Source organism: Corvus cornix, chromosome 2 (genome assembly GCF_000738735.6).
Source record: "Corvus cornix cornix isolate S_Up_H32 chromosome 2, ASM73873v5, whole genome shotgun sequence".
NCBI classification, from domain to species: Eukaryota; Metazoa; Chordata; class Aves; order Passeriformes; family Corvidae; genus Corvus; species Corvus cornix.
Genome location: NC_046333.1, coordinates 132,676,854 through 132,697,234, shown reverse-complemented (window position 1 = coordinate 132,697,234; position 20,381 = coordinate 132,676,854). Strand labels below are relative to the sequence as shown.

Below are 20,381 nucleotides of genomic sequence, written 5' to 3'. Positions count from 1 at the left end.
AACACCGTCTTCCTGTAACTCAACTAACTCTTTGAATCGTCCAAAATTACATCAGAATCAAGACAGTGCAAAAGGTAGCTCAAAACTGCCTTTAACTCCTCAATTACATGAGCTTCTCCTTTGCCTACCAGTGACTAGCTACCAAAATTATAACCCAAAGCATTCTTTAGATTTAAGACATATTAGCAATAACTTATTTTGCCAGCTGTTATCTATTTCCAGAAAAAAAAAAGTGAAAAAATTACTGTGCTTGCAAATAGATTGCACCAAGAGAGTTATTTCTGTTATGTTTAAATCAAACTGAACTAGATGGTATCAAAGCAATTTTTTTTTATTACAGTATAGCATTTGAGTGTAGACTTTGAATTGTTCTTTCTCTTCCTCAATTTCTTCACTACTTCTCTTTAGACTACCCAGTAAATCCATGTATTTCAATTATTAGTTTCTAATTAGACTTTACAACTTTCTGAACAGCTACTAGGAAACAGAATGATGAAACAACTAGTGAGTTAAAAGGAGATTAGATAAATATAAATAAATTACACTTATTATATGCTCCCACCACACCAGGAGATGACTTAACAGTGAACAAAAAGAAACACTTTGGAATAATGAAATCAGAGAGGGAATTCAGGTCCCAGAGGTGATTCTACGGAGTTTTATGTTAATGTACACCTTGTGGGGGACCAAAAATCAACTGGAATAGTTTCCTGAAAACCGTTTCCAGCTATTTTCTCATTTTAAAAGTTCCAACTTCACTTGACCCATTAGTCATCATATTACTTACATTTATTATGTATTTTGAAATCTATTACAAAAAACCCAATGGATTCAATATGGCCTGTTTGAACTAAATCATAACAACTATAAAAGAAAACCTATGAGCAGCATTCTGAAATTTCTGTCTGAAACAATTTCTTTCTTTGACATTTTATTACTTAGAGCTTCAGAAAAAAAATTCAGGGTTATGAGTATTTTACCCTTGTTCTCCATAACATTCAAATTTGTACTGGGAAGATATAATTTTCATCTGTGAACTTGGGATAATGATATTACTCAAAAGGACTTTTTATTCAGAGTGTTAAGGATGAATAAGCAACACAAAAATAACAAAAGCTCCTAGCATGTTGCTCCAGATAAATTCCAGCTCTTACTGAAGTCAGTGGGTTTATTCTAATATATATGACATAAGTTAATGTAGACAATGTTACTACTTCTATGACTAATAAACTATCATAGTATTTTCTTAATCTTAAATACCAGAAAGTAAATGCCATGAAAATTAGTCATAAGCTGAATATGGACAGGCTGGATCAATGGGCCAAGTCTATGAAGTTTAATAAGGCAAAATGTGAGTCCTACACTTGTGTCACAACAATCCCATACAGCGCTACAGGCTGGGGGAAGGATGTCTGGAAAGCCGCGTCTTGGAGAAGGACCTGGGGGTGCTGGTTGACAGGAGCGGAGGATGAGCCAGTGTGTGCCCAGGTGGCCAAGAAGGCCAGTGGTATCCTGGCCTGTATCAGCAATAGTGTGGTCAGCAGGACCAGGGCAGCAACTGTCCCCTGTGCTGGGCACTGGTGAGGCTGCACCTCGAGAGCTGTGTCAAATTCTGGCCCCTCACTAGAAAAAGGACATTGAGGTGCTGGAGCATGTCCAGAGAAGGGCAACAGAGCTGGTGAAGGGTCTGGAGAGTAAATCTTATGAATGGAAGCTGAGGGTGTTTAGCCTGGAGCAAAAGAGGCTCAGGGGGGACCTCAACACTCTCTACAACATCCTGAATGGAGATTGGAGCCAGGTGGGGAGTGGCCTCTTCTACCAGGCAACCAATGACAGGACAAGAGGAAATGGCCTCAAACTGTGACCGGGGAAGTGCAGGTTGGACATCAGGAAGAATTTTTTCACTGAAAGGGTGGTTTGGCATTGGAATGGGCTTCCCAGAGAGGTGCTGGAGGCACCATTCCTTGACGTGTTCAAGAAATTACCGGATGTGGCACTTAGTGCTATGGTTTAGTTGACATGGTGGTGCTAGGTCAAAGGTTGGACTTAATGATCTTGGAGGTCTTTGCCAACCTTAATGACTCCATCATTTATAATACTGGGATCTTTTCGAAGACTGAGGAATGTTAAAGTGTGAGAGAGAAAAAGATGCCATTTTCTAAGAATTTGTTCATTTTCCGTAACTCTCATTCAGCAGTGGATCTTTTACTTCTTACAGCTAATACAGAAAAAACCAGGTCTTTCTCCTTGAGGCTGGACATGGATCGATCTCTCCCCAACTCCAAGGCGGCTGTAAAAAAGAAGGCTGTAAAATATTAAACTTCTTAATACAGAGTACTTCTATAGAAGAAACTACTATTTATCCTAAACTCTTAAGATTATTTAATTTCCTAGTCCTCAACAGGAGAGGAGCAGATGATGGTATAAAACATTTTACCAGCACTGATATTCTTTCTTCCTCAGCCACCCATCCTGATGTAGGGACTTTAAACAGAGGAAATCTGAGGAAGGTAAAGGTAATCTTGAGCTCTGATCCTGATTTGGAGTCAGGGTGGCATTTCAGCAACAGGGTAATGGCTGAATTGCAAAAATTAAATTTATAAAAATAGGAAAGAGACATGTAAAGAGAAGACTAGTTGTACTGTTCTCAATTGTCTCTGGTCAGGCATCAAAAGAGACACAAATTAAGAGAAATTGAAAAGCAAGAAGAATCCAAACGAATTGTTTTTATCCTCTAATTCATCATTCCCAATTTGGATCAAGGGAAAATGAGGAAGAAACTTGAGACAAGGCTTCAGAGGCCATCTGCAGTCCATCTTGCATTCTGCTTCTGTGGGACAGATGCCAGTTAGTCTAGAAGAGACTGGTAGTCACTGCTCAGTATTTCTCCCTACTGGTGTCTGTGTGCTGCAGCCCCACAGAAAGAGCTCTCCAAGGCCAATATGGCAAACTACAGCCTTCAGGGAGCTTAATCACCCTGAGCCATGCCGGGTGCTCCCCAGGGGGAACAACACCTACTTCCATGACATAGTATGTCATTGACATTACATGAAGGTGACACTTAGACATTAACAGCTCCAGCTAGCCAGTGCCCAGCTTTGAGATCTCATGCAAGGCTCAGAGTGATGCAACTCTATTCATTTTTTAAAACTGTCCAAGTAAACCAGGATAAATTCTTGTAGGTCAAGAAGACCAAAGATACCATTAATAAACAATGGAGGGTTACTGCTAGTCAGTAGATGCTGACTGAAATTAAGCAACTGTGCAGCTACCAAATACAGCTCAGAAGTGTGTCAAGGGCTGGGTGGTGAGGCCAAAAACTATAATGGGGGCATCGGGAGGCACTATCATGAAAGCAAAAGCCTGGCTAAGGGAAACATTAACTCTCTCAACAGAGAGTCAGGAAAGATGAAGCACAATACAGTGAGATGAAATAAATTGTTCCAGGTCATGGAGCACAATTGTGAAAAAGAAAAGAATCCATAAATACTAACTCTCTGTTTTCTGCTTAGCTGCTGAATAATACATCTATATTAAGACACACATGGAAAAAAAAGAAGAAAAGAAGGTTTCAGAAAATGGAGCAAATGTTTGACATAAGTGTTAAAAGAATTAAAAGAAAGTATTTACCAACTTATCCATGTGGCTTCACTGTGCAGTTTTCATTTTCAGTACTAAGACATATAAGAAACTAAATTTAAAGTAAGTGTTGTAGACACTGCTTTTAGAAAGGTACTTTGATAATTTTACTCATTATTACACTGATATTACAGACAATAGATGTGTCAAATCCAAAGCATTACCTACAGGCTGGTACACCTGTTTGGAATATTTCTCTTTGCCCTCTTAATCAAATAAATATAATTTCATGGCTACAGTGTCAGTGCTTTAAAAACTTGTTTGTAAAAGAGCAAAGGGAAAAAAAAACCTACTAGAAAGCTCAAAAGTTTTGCAAATGACCCAGAGTTAATTAGAAAAGTCTGCACCCTGGCTAGTTCCCCTTCTCACGTGTCAGCTCTCATTAAATCAAAAAATTCTCCTTTCAAAGTTAACAAACACCATGGTTAACAAAACTGTTAAACTGGGATCAAGTGGGCACATTCCTAGGTTTATATATGATGTCATGCTAAGCAGCACACAGCTGAACTTGCAAGTAGTATGAATGATTTTTCAATATATTAAGTATCTGATCTAATGCTAATTTTCTCTCTATAGGCTAACTGTGCTGGGAACAGGTGGCCCTGCTTTCAATTATGGAGGGCTAACATGCCAGTGTGAGGCCTGGATTAGTTCACCTTCTCACAGGGAATTTGCCTCGGTTGGGAATGGATTTATTATGGCTTCACACATGGAACGGAGCTCATGTCAGCTGAGGGCAGTGATACATCATATGATTCAAATTAACCTGCTGTGGACTGTTCCTCAGGGCTGATATTGTGTATTAAAATGACGACATTTTTAAAACAGCTTGAAAGAAACCAGGATTGCTGAAGTGCAATGGTTCCAATTTGTTCCAACTAATCTATCACCTGCTGGAGATATTATTCTAGTGGGTTTCTAGTAGCTGCTATTTTCCAGGTTTCTCCAAACCACTGACCTTGGTAATGGATACAATTGTTGCCTCTGCAAACAGTGGGGAAAAAAGGCTGGAGAGAGTGCCATGGTGCAGTTCTGATTATTGTTTTTTATGCCTAAGCCTAGATCCCCTGCTGTGTCCCTCGTGGAGCCCAAATCATGTGTGGAGGGACTGGCATGAAAGAGAAACCCACCAGTTCTCACTTTATTTTTCAGTGGGACGGACACATTGCTTAGTTTATTTGGATATTGTCTTCTGCAGAAATTATTTATAGAGATGAATAATGAAGGACCTCCATTAATTCACATCTAACCCAATGCCTTCCCAAGAAACTACTTGGGAAAGAGGACTTCAGTATAAAGCACCTATAATTGGTGTGTAAGTATTTTAAGGCAATTTGTATGAAGCTGTACTACATAAACATGTTTTGTATCATTTGCATCCAGAAAGACTGCATCAAAAAGACAGCTTTTATAGCTAAGAAAGGTGATTTTAAAAAAATCCAGAAGGAGGACTAGAAGGTAAAGGCAGTAATTATTCAAAAGCTATTAAAACAAGATGGTCATATTTGTTCCTCACCTAATGATCTATATCTAATGCTGAAGCAATAAATAGTTCACTTCTATGTATTAGACAAGAATTAGATGTACAGTCCAGTAACAGACTGAATATAAAAGATAGAGGGTCATGTAAAGTGATGTAAATGGAATTTTAAAAGTTTTAAATAATTAGTTTTTATAGAAAGAGAAGGAATAGTCCTTTAATATGTTGTGGGGTTAAAGTTGAGGTCTGTTCCCACAGGCCTGATGATGAATGCTTATTTCTCCTAGGATCCTATTACCTTAAATCTGGAAGAAATATAGTTTTTCTTTAGTTGCCAAAAATGTACAAAATAATCAACTCATGTGGCAAGAAGTGCATTAATGTATCCTGTTATTCTCATTTAATTAGTGGTTTCCAAGTTTAGCTACTTGCTGTAGTTTTTTGATCTCCGAGCTAATACAGACTGACAACCTGGTTTCCTGTGTGGTGAAACCATACGATTTTTCTGTGGAACACTATCTACTTATCTACTTCAGCTGACAAACTATTTGCAAGGAGTACTGGTTTTGTCTAACACAGCAAACATTGGGAACCACTTGAAGACTTTTTTCTGTTAACTGCTCGATAGTATTTTCCATTATAAAATATAGGCATGTTTGATTCTTATATTTGAAATTTAACCTCAGCACACCAACAACGTATTTTGAAAGAAAAATGGCATTACAGTTAATCCACTGAACTCTGAACATTTAAAATCGACACAGAAAACTGTATAGTTATCCCAACTACTACACCAGATTTTTGTCTGCATAGGCACAGCTTTCAAAAATGTGCTGACTTTTCAGAACAGTTGATCATCTGTAACCAAGAGGCAGCACCTCCTAGTACATATAATGCATTTCAGCAATTTACTTAGTGCAGTTATAAACCACATATACATAAATGAGTATGAAAACACACACACTATGTCATTAGAAAATAGGTCACTTAGTAGCAGCATTCTTTGCCAGATATTCACCAGAAGAGTAGCCTTCAAGGCCTGCAACATAACTCTACTCCAGTGGTGCCTTTATTTATTCAATTTATTAGCTAAGCTGTCTCCCATCACACATACTGTTTGTTGACCTTGCAAGAGCTCTTGGGATTTTTGCTGAGGTTCTTGTCCTCAGAAAACAATTGCCAGCTGAGTTAGGATCTGGTGGTGTAACACTTTCTCCAGGCCTGCTGACGGCCAAGCTACCTCACCCTGGAAGAAGCTGTGGTTAGGGGACTTCTTGTCCCGCAGGGAATTAGTAACTAATTTTCCAGTAGCCTGCTGAGGAGCTGTCAAGCTCTTGTAACTCCTTGCATGTGCTGTTCTGATGCAATCACAAGCAGAATGAGCCTTCCATTACTCATCCAATGAAACTTCCATCCCCCAAGGAAGGCTTCTTGGTAAAGGTTAGTTTATTTGAAGAGGATCTCATAGTGGTAACAGCTGAGGTTAGGAAAATCTGCAAGGGAGGGTGGAGCTGTTTTGTTATACTACACTGGCAAACACTTCATTAAAATTCAGAGAAATTACTGTTGAGTCATGTGTAATGATTGTTCCAATTAGCAGCAAAAAGATAATGAAAAAATGCCTTTTGGCTAAGAATAGATCCTGGAAGAAATCTCTTAAGTTTTAAATGCTTTGCAAGAATAAATAAATTGAAGATTATGATGCATTAATTTATGGTTTTCCCGTTCCTTATTCATCCAAACACTATGGAGGGGAGAGATTTACCACTAATGCAAGATATGACTGAACTGGTGAAATTGGGGTGGACACTTGCACTATTTGTGAATATACACTTTGCAAGCTGGTACCAACTTCCATGTTTGCTAGTTTAGTTAGGAATCTGTCCCACTGACAGGACAGCATCAGGGAAACATCTTCAGGTGTGTAATAAATTAAATATAAAGGCTGTGCCAGGAAACTACAGTGAGAACACCTTGAGAGAAGTGGAGGGCACAAATGAAGGGTCTGGGAATATGGAAATCTGACAAATGTGGAGACAGAGGACGTAACTGGGGGTAGAAGGATAAAAGAAAACCATTCTGGCAGCAGTGATAAAATGTTCCTGATAGGAGGTATCTTTACCACTCTTGTGCTGTTCCTGATTCAAATGAAAAGCCATAGTTTCTATCAATTAATCTTTTTTTTTTTTTCTCAAATGGCACCAGAACATGCAGTAGGTCTGAAGATTCAAAGGCCTAATAATGTACCCAAATATACATCAATATAACAAAAGCTCTGCATTATCAAGTGGTTTTAAAAGTCTTCCCTAAAATTATGTCTTTAGATAGCATAGAAAACCAAAAAAAAGGAGCAATGATGAGGTTGTTCACATACTTTATTGTTTCCTTGAGACTTTTGCCTGTGTGCAAAGTATGTTTTTTCAAGCTACTTAACCACAGTACTTATAGTCAGGGGCCAAATATGTGTGTCTCATTCACTGGTTACTCAATTGATGTCTTAGGCTCTGATATTCAGAAGTGATTACTGCTTCACCCAAAGACAATATGAGCTGTGTTCCCAACATCAAATGCTATATTTTTAAGTATTTTGGAAAACTAAATTGTGTATTTTAAATTGATAACCTTAATACAATGAGAAAACCTTTAATATCTCTGTGTCTCAGTTGTCTTCTGTGAAATGGCAAGGGCATTAGTATTCCATTATCCATGTGAGGGTTGTGCAGGTAAATTAGTATTTCTGTAGTGCTCAGATGCTACAGCTGTAAGGAATGCAAAGGTAATTCTGCTGTAGATCCAGGATTAGATAGTGTGCTGTAAAACTGCATGAATAGGTAACTATGAACAGGAAAATCCAGCACTGAAGAGCTGCTCACTAAATGACTGATAACAGCTCACTCCGTGCTGTGTGAAGATATTCAGGATAAAAAAATAAGTTAAACAATTCAACAAATTATAACAAATATGCATATGAGAAAATAGTTATGATGTATTTTCTAACTTTCACTATAACCTCAATTATTCTGCATTGTAATGTAGCTATAAATATATACTTCACAAAATACAGAATGCAATTTTCAGGAGCTTCTGATGCTCTAGGAGTAGAATTTCAAGTCATATTATGTTATGTAAATGCTAAAAACCCACCACTTACATTAACTAAAGAAACACAATATCACTAATTTTTAAATTTTACAGTATCAACACTTTGGATGATTGGAATTTCCAATGCCAGGTATCCAGATTTCAAAGAACCCAAGAGAAGATGGCTTAGAAAAATCTTGAGAACCATTATAAAAGTAATCTTTTCTAAACACAACTGCAATAACATTTCAGTTTTCTAGGACTAGAGGCAGGTAGGCTTCATTCTGCTGAAACTTGACAAATTCAGCCTTTCTAAATTTACTGTGGGAAGAAAATGAATAATTAGACCTTAAAACAATGACTGGTCCAGGACTGCCCATTCCCCATTTTTCACTTTCATTCAGGGTAATTGCTGGAGGAAAATTTCACATTCATGAGCTAGGAATACAAGACATTTCTGATTATCTAATATCACTGAGTCATAGAATAATCAGGGTTGAAAGGGACCTTAGTGCTGATCTCCTTCAACCTCCCCTGCCATGGGCAGGGAGATCTTCCACTAGATTAGGTTCCTCAAGGCCCCATCCTGTGTCTATGTGTGCATATCTACAGATTACATTAGAAAAGGAAGATTAAAGTGCAGCGCCTACCTGGTCCATTAAGGAAGTCTTTAATTTGCACAGTGATAAGAGGAGGTGGAATACCACTTTTAGCATCTACCTCTCCTGCTACTGTCTGCAACCAAATCTTGCAATAATCCAGAGCTTCTGGTAGAGTCTTCCCAGGATCTGCAGATGATAATCATCATAGTCATTAATTATATTCCAGCAATATGATACATAACAAAATGCTACTACAAAATTGATTAGACAAAATTAAAAAGTTTTAAATGTAATATGGTAAATATTATACCTAATATGACTGGTTTACATAGCATTTGTGCCTACAGACAGATGCATGTGTAGAATAATGCATGCACACATGGGCAAGAGGGCAAAGCTCTAATTATACAAAATTTAGAAAACATGCAAAAATACCAAGTAAAATACGAGTAAAATACATCAATAAAATGACTATAAATAGCACACAGTTTTAGCTTTAATTAATGATTAAGTAATGATACTTAAGGACTCCTTACAAGAGAATCTGGGCCCAAAACCTGCTACTAGATTGTATTGTCATTGCTCGGTAGAGAAAATAATACTGGAAAGGTAAATTATAAAGGCAAAAAGACCAGAATGCTGTGAGAGCTCAGGAACAGAGCATGACAACAGTGCAGTTGTATCATTCCCTTTGGACCTTCACTCAGTAGCTAATCAGTAGCTCTTCTTGGGTACCACCTTTAATTGTGTTCCTTTGATCCCTCTGTAATACTACAACAGTACATTAAAATTAAATCCATCCAAGTGCTATTCTTGTCTTCATTTTCCATGTATCACACATAGCAAAACCAGCAGTGTAAAAAGGCTTTTTAATCTTTAGGGACTCATGGCCTTCAGTATGAGCGTTCTCAATTCTGGCCTTACGGTCTTAAATTATAAATAATCAATCATTGTTTATTATCGAGTCTGCTATGTTAATTATTGAATGTCTGTCTCATCCTTAACAACTTAAGGAGATTTTCTTGAAGCTATTCTCTCCTTTTCAGTCAATTCAAAACTGCTATAATTGCTTTGAGTTTTACTGAATTAATTCCTTTCAGGAGTAGGATTTACATACTCACTGTTATAGTCAACATATGGTATTGTGGTATCACAGTCATATGTGGACTGGGTATATAAAGTCAGCTTTGGAATTTGTGTTTCTTGACCTTATCATGTGATTCATATAAAACTTGGCACATATGAACCCTTATGTGATTTCAAAGAACCTACTGAAACCAATTGATCATGACTTTAGATCTATATGGAAAAGATCAAAAGTTAGCACATTCTTTTGTTTTTATTTGATCAATTTTCAGGCAATGACTTTATAGCAGTATTTGTACTGTATGGCATATACATTACAGCCTTTTCTTTCCTCTGTTCCTGCTACACATTTGTAAAGTCAGCTCTCAACAGTTATTTAAGAGCTGTCACTGCATACAACAGATTTGTATATTTTCCATGAGAATTTCCACATTTTTATGATTCTTTTTCTTTTAATTACAATAGCCAGAGTTATGTGGCACACTCCGTTTTCTATAGTAACTGTTTTAGGGAATATCTTGTTGCATCTGGCATTTGTTAGTATACTGAAAATACTACTACTACTACTACTACTACTGCTACTACTACTACTACTACTACTACTACTACTGTTGCTCATCATCATCATCATCCTCTTTACCACCAAGGTACACATTTTTTCCAAAACACAGATTTATAGCTGTTCTGAACAAGGATGTTATATCTGTCCTGGATCTATAAAATAACATCTTGTTTTGTGCTGGTAGATCATCATAAACAACTAACATTCTAATGTTTTTTAGACTACATACTGTAAAGCATTGTAAAAATGACTGAATATTGCTCAATGAACATCACTGAATTGATTAAATTCATCTCTAAATTACTGTTCCTCTATAAGTATCAATATAAACATTTAGGTGTACCAATATGGCACAAAACATTGCAATATGCCATTATTTTGTCTCATCTATGGAATATATCATCACATACTGTATATAGCAACCTATATCTTCCACCAGCTTTTCAGAAAATCCACTAAATTTAGTCGAACATTTCTGTTGTAAAATATACTTACAGGTAGTCTTATTATCCTAAGATGTGTTTACATTATAAAATACCTAATAATTATTTCAAAGTTGTAGCTCTTTCAAGCTGAAAATATCTCTGATGAAAAGAACTTACATAGCAGAAAATCCCTGCATGACATATTACATTAACTATACAAACTGCCCTCAGGTCACTGGGAACTGCGGCACTTAAACACAGAACCAAAAAAATGAAGCAACCATGCGACTCTCAAGAGATTGTTTTGCTCTGTCATGTCTCCAAGGAGCGCAGCATTGTCATCTATTCATCACCTGGGGCACTGCAGGACTGGGATATGTGAACAATGATAAGGACTCCAAAATGTACGTATTAGGAACACAACACAAAGAAACCTCAATGCACAAAATTAGCCCAAGTCCAACAAAATATATTACTTTTAACCCAGCACCGATCTTACTGAGTTCAAGCATTTTTTAAGTTCAAGTGAGATTGAGCTAATTCTGGAAGCAGGGGTATTGCATTGACAGTTTTGCATCAGAGGTAAATGCATCAAAGGGCCATGCAAAGAGCCAGCTTGAGTGCTTCCAAGTCCATGGCATAGAGTTAATCTGGAACCTGCATAACAGACTTGGCTGTCCAGCCAAAAATGCCAGTTTTAAGTTTTTATGTAATGATAAGAAAGCTAAAATCCAGAGGTTTCAAAATTGACTATGCTTGTGTATATCAAAATCTTGAGGGGAGTTCCAAATAAAATGTATACATCAAAGATCAAACAACCAAAAGATGTGTATCCCTATTAAAATATCTTCAAAGGTAGAAAATAGCACATTCATTTTCATAAGATCAAGAATCAGAAAAGGAATAAACCAATATCAGTCAATCAATCCCTATGCCAAAAGCACAGGAAACAGAGAAGCGATTGAATGAAAAAAAGGAATTTTAGAGTGAAAAGTGAGAAATTCATGATGAGGAGAGCTACTAGAAAAAGGACTTGTCTCTCAAGGAAATGATGGAAGCATTCAGAATGTTTAAAAATACACTTGACAGAACACTATAAAATATACAATTGGGAACAATTACGCATCAGCAGGGAACTGGTCTGAATAATGTATTATAATAGGTCATTTCCATTTCAATTTTCTATGATTCTCCCAAAAATCAACACTTAAATTTGCAGTTATTTGTATAAAGAAAATGCTGGAGAAAACCCAGGGGATGCATATATAAGTAAAAGGAGAGGCTAGAATTACTCCACAGCAAGCCAAGAGAGAGAAAAGAAAGGATTGAGAAGCGAGGAGCAGTGAAGAAAGCCAGAAATTTTATCCTCTACACCATGTGAAAAATTTGTCTGTGGCAGCAAAAGAAAAATGGTGAGACAACTATCACAGATTGACAAGACTTTAAATTACATGACTGTAATTTAAAATCTGTAAGACTGAGAAGCTGAAGCCTTCAACAGATCCACATTTACCTTCCTCCCTCTCCTCTAAAAAAAAAAATTCTCTGGTTATTTTTGAATTCACGTAAACATCCAAATCCACTTTTAGCCTTGCTGAGATCCAGACCTCAGCTCCAAACCTCAGTTTATGAGATATCTTCCTGAACTCGATTTGAATTTGCAAGCTTTTGATTTCACTGCTATCTCCTTGGTCTTCTGTTAACAGAAGTTAGCAAATCCCACACTTCTGAGGAAAACAGGGAGTAAGGGGAAAGGAAACAAGGAAGGCAGGAGAAATTTTGCATCTTGAAGATTTTCATTCTCCAAAACGTGTCTTTGTTCCTCTTCGTAGCTGACAGCCAGGCCAGCTCAGAGGGCATAGTGGGAGGCTTTAATGATGGGGGGGAGCACAGGGACCCAGAGCCCCCCGTCAGCCCCAGGTAGGGGACAGGGCTAACCAAGTGTGTGTGCGGGACAGCAGCTTGGCCTGCTCTGCTGGAACGCTACCCAGCCCAAACGAGCACTGCAATGTGCTTTTATTTCAATGGATGAATCATATTTTGGTCTGCAGTCAATTTGAAAAGCCAGTATGATGCTGCAATCATGTCTGCATTTGAAACTCTGAAGTGGAACGTTTGGTCTTGTTTTCAAAACGGTTTCCACTGGAATTTAAAGAACACAAGTGGAAAAACATTTCTGCTAGCGTACTCACAAGTGCTGTGTCAGGAAGTTCAAAAATGAGCACTTACAGTAACCTGAGGAATGCGCATTCCCAGGCCAATTTGGCTTTATGGGTGGGGGCTGCACCATTCCCCCCGCCATCCATGACTGCAGATGTAGTGGACAATAAATATACTCAGAGTCGAACAGGTGACACTCCAGCAGAACTCCCTCAATGCTATACTAGGAAACAGCCTTAAATCCTCTCTCTGCCATGTAGGAAGCACAGGCTGACAGAGAGGCAGTGAATCAGACTTCCCACCAGAGCCAGCCAGTGCTGCTCTTCATGCAAAAGCCTGGAAAAGGCTTTCCATTAGATCAGAGGTTACATGTGGTCTTAGCTACTGCATCTGCTCTTCATGGACCCCCTGCCATCAAAGGCGTGGGTGTCAAATAAAACAAAATAAAATAAAAATCAAAAGTAATTCTGGATGGCCTCACAGTGACTGTTTTTTGCAAATGAGTTCTTGGCGGAAGTTGAAGAAATTCCATGCATAACAGATATTTACTGAGAAATTTCTCTCCCTTGAAACAACCAAGCACCACAACCTCCTCTTTGAAAGTAAACAAACAAACAAATAGAAAAAAGATTTTTCAAGAATGCCCAGAGCACAGTGGTCAGGAAATGAGGCAATTTTGTATCTGGATTACATTACCTGAAACAAAGCAAATAAAGATTTAAAAAAAAATATTTATAAAAGCAGCTTATGAGATTACATTAAAAACAATTGCACCCACTTTTATTTAAGTAAAAATGGCCAAAACTCTGTTTGCAAAAACTAACAGCTAGCAGATGCCTTTTTGTTAAATATAGGATGAGCACTTAATAAAAAAAGGGCCATTTTACAGTATCTTTCAATCTATTTTTACAGAATCTCACAAGTAAACTCAAAGAGCAACTAGTCTTTCTAGTGCCACTTCCTAAGGATTTAAAATGTATTCGATTAATTTATTTACTTTGATTTCAATTTCCTGTACCTTGCAGTAGCGTAATTGCAATCAAGCTGCACAATTACAAAACACAAATGAAGCAGTTTAGCACAACTATAATAACACTGAGCTAACACTTCAACAACCTAGTAAGTCTCCTGCTTCTACAAACTGACTTGCCACTGGACTTGGTTGTAGAGAAGACTGAGGAAGCACAACCACTCGGTCTTTAGCACCCTAGCAGGCAAATGCTCCCACATCCAGACACTGGTTTGATGGAAATGTGCTGCTACTAACTGCTAATTAATAAACTAAGAATACTTAACTTTTAAATAGCCTATTTCCTCCTATCTAATTCTTATATTCTTATTTCTTTTGTGTTTCAGAAATTAAGCTAAAAATAAATTACAACTAGTGACAGAGGAGCCAAGTTCTATGGATGAAATTTGTTGTATCGGCCACTGTACAATGCTCTGTGTCACAAAGGGAGTGATAGTTTAATGTGCAAGATTGTGAATTTTATGCTCTATTCAAAACTAATAACAAAACCCTTGTCCTAAATAAAATACATATGGCTTCATAACAGTATAAAATCTTCATTTCTACACAATGTTCAAAGCAGTAAACCATCATGAAGCAGTAACCCTTAATTCTGTCACCAGCCAAGGACTATTATTCTCTTTAAAAATCATGTTGGTACAGTTTTAAAGGATAATTTCCCTGTTTTATAAAAAGATTCATAAAACAGACTGTCATCAAATTACCTGTTAGAAGCACTTCTAAAGTCTAGACAAACTTCATTGACTTACCGCTAAACAACACATTTCTTAGAAGTACACTATTGGGAGGTGAGGGATGAAAAGCACAGCTAGATCCAGACTACTACCAGGTTTTCTTCACCCTGAAGTTTTTTTGTGGAACTAATGTCAACCAAAAAGTAAGACCTTCCTAATTTCACAACAGAATTTTGTATTTGTTTCTGCCTTGCAAAAAATTGAGAGTTGTTTCAGAACTGTAGATTTTTTTCTTTTAGGAAAGCTGTAAGAAATGGCACAGTATTTCACAAGAGATGAATCTACAGCTGTTGAACTAACATTATTGAAGTTTTCAGAATTTCACACGAAAATTGATACAAGCAATTTTTCCAAATGTTTTAAAACATTCCTAAAATACTCTTATGCAGTGTATATGGTGTAGAATGCATAGAATACATAGAATGATTTTAAATGGGAGAGATTTTATTAGCATGTTTTGAAGGTAATGTAAATATTTCATATATACCTTAACTACTATTAGTAGTAATTACATATTAGTTTAAGTAATGAGAAAACACCCCTGTAGGATTACCAACAAAACTTTATAACAATGTATTTTTACTTTTGTTCAGACCAGTCTCAATCTTTAGGTTGTGATCAAAATTTCCACGGTTATAGGCCTGAATTTTTTAGATGCTGCTGTGCCGTTGCCTATCTCCATCACACAATGGAAAGTACACAATATTTTCATTAGGTCTATGACTTGGTTGGCTGTTTTTTTGTTTTGTTTTCAAGGGGGAATATGCTCCCTCAGTTCTTAAAATCCAGTTAAAATATATCTTTTATATTTAGCTTGTGTTCTCTTCCCATTCTATGTTAGATAATAGAGAGTCAGTTGCATACATATGTATACACACAAGAGCAGTCTTCTAGAGAGGCTAAGTGGAAATATGGTTTAGCAACATTAACTGTAAATGAAACATCATTTATGTCTTCTTCCTACTCTCCAGTCCTTACAGAGGAGATACACAGAGAAAAACAGGAATATAGTGCATGAGTACTGTACAGAAGGAGAGAATCTAACTTGGTTCTTTCAAATAAACTTTATATTGTTCTTCACATGGATGATACATCTCTTTCAGACAAAACTGTCAGCAAATAGTCACAATATCAAAAAAAGTTGGTGTGAGTGATGAAATCAACCACAGCAGCACAAAAATTGCCAAAAATAGCTCCTTATTCTGTATTATATGATATGCAATATATAGAGTGTTTGTAATATGTACACACATACACACACACACACATATATAACACATATAGTTCATGGCTATTTTCCCTCTAATACATGTTAGAAATTAAAAATAGAAATTCCCCAAACTAACATGTTACTACAGCAGTATGACAACATTAATCCTAAATGATGCAATTACCAGCACAGCAGGTCTTCCTAAACAAGAGGCAGTAAAAACTTTATACTACCTATCTTGCTGAGTGAATTAGTGTGTAACTTGAAGTGTGGCTTAATTTTATTAACTTATTAATATATTTAGGATGGTATTTTTAGGCACTAGAACGTTGGCACCCACCTCTCAAACTCTCTTGAAAAGAGCACTACTGCTTTGGCAGCAAGCGCAAGTTTCTGCGTGATACACAAGGAAGGTACTTATTACTGTGCACAAAGACAGCAGGATGAGACCAGAAATTCTGCCTTCACATAATGTTCAAGTCCTGCCTTCACAGTTTTTTACATTTGCCTGACATGGAGACATAAAGCCAAAGAAAAGGGTAAGACCCATGTATGGCTTATCTTTGGTCTTCCAATTGAGCAACCCATGGAGACTGAGGAGCTCTCAGGCTGTATATTCCTACTATCTTTATTATTTAGACTTCTTACCATGCTTCTGTGCTCTCTGATCCACTTTCAATTTATAAGAAGACTTTATTACAGCTTGTGTTTTCTGGAATTGCTGCTATAGACATGAAGACGGCGAAAGACTTCAAGAGTTAATTGTAGAAGCAGCATGGACAGAACTTTGGCCAGTTCATTGGTCGTGGCAGCTTATACCAAAGACACACTTGAATACCTCAGACATCAGAAACTGCATCTTTCCAAAGCACTAACTTCATGAAGATGTGATCTTAGACCTACTCCAAGCTGCCTTCAAGCTTTGCTTTGTGAATTCTCTTCACATTAATTGCTGCAATGGCCACATTTTACATAGTATTTAACAAATACACATGAGAATCTGGAGTAAATCAAATTCATGACACAGATGTGTTTTGCAAGGCAGGACAGAACAGGAACAGCAGAGAAAGATGAAAACAGAAGAAGGATTTAAAAAATGTAGCAGAGAACAAATTTCCCTGTTTTAAGTATCATCTCTTCCACTCAATACCTCATCTTCCTCACTGTTCAATCCCTCTTAAAAGTTCCACTACAATTCGGATTTCTGAGAACAGTTAAGATTGCATTCTTAGTCTTTTGCATAAGCACATTATTTTAATGCTAATTTTCTAAAGATACAATCTAATTCAGCAAAGATGTGGTAACGTTGCACAGAAAAGCATACTATTTTCACAACTGCAGTGCTGGGAGTACTATCAAGGAAAAACTAGCAATACTACAGCTCTCATTCAGAGAACAATTTGAAACCCCATATCATGCTGGCTGTATGTTCACCTGGATCTCTGCATACTCATTTTTACTTTTTTGGGGCAACACTCCATAATGACATATCTCATGAAATCATTATACCCAGTACTGACTGCTAGACTAATTGCAATAATTTGATTTATCTATTCAGCGGTACAGATAAGGCAGAAAAAGAGTATTTCAGAATATTTTCTACTGAACAGCTATTTGGACATCTCTCATTATAAGCTTTGCATAAGGAATTAAAAAAAAAAAAAAGGGCATTTATTAAGTGATGGAATTTCCTGCAAAACCCTATTGCTCAGATGAATGAAAACTTAAAATACATGACATCACTTGATGCCATTTGAAAGATCACTTTATTTTTTTTACAGCTTATGCCCAAAAAACCAGGTGCTTCTACAGTGTTTATCTTGACATTTTATCAGTAGTCTAGTATAGGAAAATACTGTGACATTCAGTCATAAAAAATGCTCTGTATGAAGTTACTTTTCAACTTACAACTTCCTTAGAACTTACAACTCTTACTTCCTTAGAAAACTTTGAGAAGTTACAGCAATGCAACAATCCCTGTCACAGTCTGGTAATGAGAAAGCAATACTAAAAAACAGGAAGAACTGGTTGCTAAAAGGTTAGATCTTAATTCCAAACATTTTACACACCTAACTTGATTCATCTGTGAGTTATAATCCTAAAAATACGTATATTTAACGATTGATATTTAAAGATGGCCTGAAGTTCTCTCAGCTGTTTTCCACCACCCTTTGTAACTTTGAGACGTGCAATCATTTTCACAGTTATAACCAGGACTGAATGTTAAATGTTCTTACCTGTACATTTGTAGTCTGAGGCCACTCCTTTAAGGCCCGCATCGAACACTGATATTTCTACTTTTTGCTTTCTGTGGTGGCAGCTGAGGAGCACAGAGGGCTGTGATACAACCAGGTAGAGAAATGGCTGTAGCTCAATGTCCCCAGTTCCTCTGCGCCCAGGCTGCCGTACAATAGTTATACCCAGGGCTTGTCGAGCAGATGATCTTGTGGAAGCATGCAGACTTTCCAGTGACAAAAGTCCCGTTTTTCTCCCAGCAGACAGGGGAACGTTACTGTTCAAAAGATCGTCTGCTGTGACAGAGGAGATGCACGGCTGACTGGGCTTCTTGGTATCATGGCTGCTGCCTGAGACTGTTTCTGGAAGGTTCAGGGAGCTTTTACTTATCTTCTCACCATCTTTCTGATCTTGCACTGATTTTGATTTAGGTGAGGCAGTGCACGAGTAAGTCATCAGTGAGATTCGACTTGCTGTAACAAAAATGTCAAAGGGAATGAAGTTGAGATTCTTCACAATGGAAGACTGGCGGGAAGGACGAGCAATGCGGTGCTGGCTGGTGCCACTGTGCTGCTCAATCTGAATGATTCTGATCTTAACGCTGTCGCTGCCAATTCCACTGTCCTGTGCCCCGCTGTAACGGGAAGAAGTCTCAACTGTTCCTCCATCAGCCACATCCGTCTTCTTCTGTTCTTGTTTGGAAACCTGCAAAGGAAAATGTTATATTAACTTCTGATATCCATATCCCAGCTATTTCCATTTCAATCACAGCAAAAAATCTCTACATAAACATGAGGTCAAAAAAGAGAATTATGAAAAAAAAATCTGCCGAGTTAACTTTAACAAAGTAATCACTCATAAAAACACAGCAGGTGTCTGTTCCAATGAAATGATGACTCACAGTAGCTGAAGAGCCAAAAAAATATGTGAAAGAGAAAAAAAAGAGCAAGCAGTAAGGATTTCTAGGCTTAAACAACATTTTAAAAAAATTAAACTCTTTATTTAAAAAAATCTAAAGAATTTATAAGAAATATAAGGATTAATATAAACCATATATCTTTGAAATAATGTATTATAAATAAAAATACTAGTTAGAATTGTTTTCCAATTTTGAGCACTGATGCTCAAAACGTCACCTTTGTCACTAAAATTTTGTACTGTGATTAGATGAAATAGAACATAATATTAATCCACTACACAAATATAAAAAGACTAAATGGAAATTATAAACTTAAATGTATAAAAAGTATTTTGTAGAAAAAATATTTTTCTTAAGAGTCATGGAAATGGCAGCTGCCTTATATAAAAAACACCGAAGTTAAAGGAAACATCAGAACTATCTAAAGACTATCTCGGTGATGGGTATGAGTTCTTGGCTTACCAAGGCCACATAGGGTATTGGCTGTGACATTCACAGGGTTTCACATGAGAAGTCATTGCATATAGAAATATTCCAAAAAGAAAACATACACATACACATACAAAAAGAGTGTTCCTTCTATCACACAAAATGCAAAAGTGAAATAAAAAGTTGCAAGGCTGTGTCCAGAGACCTTATAGTCTCAGCTCAAGAGACAGAGATATCCCAAGACAAAAAAGTACTTCAGGAAAAACCACTTTCAACACTGCTCATGAAACAAGTAGAAATCCTATCAAAAGCTTGAGGACAATGTGGGGAGCACATACTAAAATATATGGCAAAAAAATAATCTGCAAAAATTCAATAATAATTGATGTATGACTAATTCCTCAGATTCATATGAAGCTATACAGGTCATACATTCACCCTGTATAGCTTCTACAGCGTAACTAACACTTCCATCTGTGCTGCTGCAGAAGAGTTTCTGCACCACTCTGTACAGGAGCTAACGTAAGAAATGCCCAACTCGGTTGGATCCATGACCCACCTAGCCCAGTACACTGTTTTTGATAGCACCAGGAGGAAACTCTGTTAAGAGATACCATGAACTCTGTCCACTTCCTGCAATCTGTTCCTCTCCTTCTCCCCAGGCATCCACAGCTGTTGTATGCAGGATGCCAGGGGTTCATGTTTGTGTTGTCATTTCAGTAACCATTTCTGGGCTTCTTGTCCATGAATTCATCCAGTTCCTTTCTGAACACACTGACAGTGTCTGTT

The 20,381-nt window shown here is 37.2% G+C and overlaps 1 protein-coding gene across 5 annotated transcripts in view; it reads right to left on the bottom strand.

Annotated features, from left to right (window-relative positions):
* The window catches only part of VPS13B (vacuolar protein sorting 13 homolog B), a 436,854-nt gene that overhangs the window by 98,823 nt on the left and 317,650 nt on the right, over window positions 1-20,381 (bottom strand). For all 5 annotated transcript variants that reach the window (XM_039549957.1, XM_039549959.1, XM_039549955.1 and 2 more), the window contains exons 34-35: window positions 18,247-18,949; window positions 8,851-8,988 (exon numbers count right to left, since the gene is read on the bottom strand). In XM_039549957.1, the coding sequence (XP_039405891.1) occupies window positions 8,851-8,988; window positions 18,247-18,949 (841 nt within the window). The remainder of the gene's footprint in view (window positions 1-8,850; window positions 8,989-18,246; window positions 18,950-20,381) is intronic.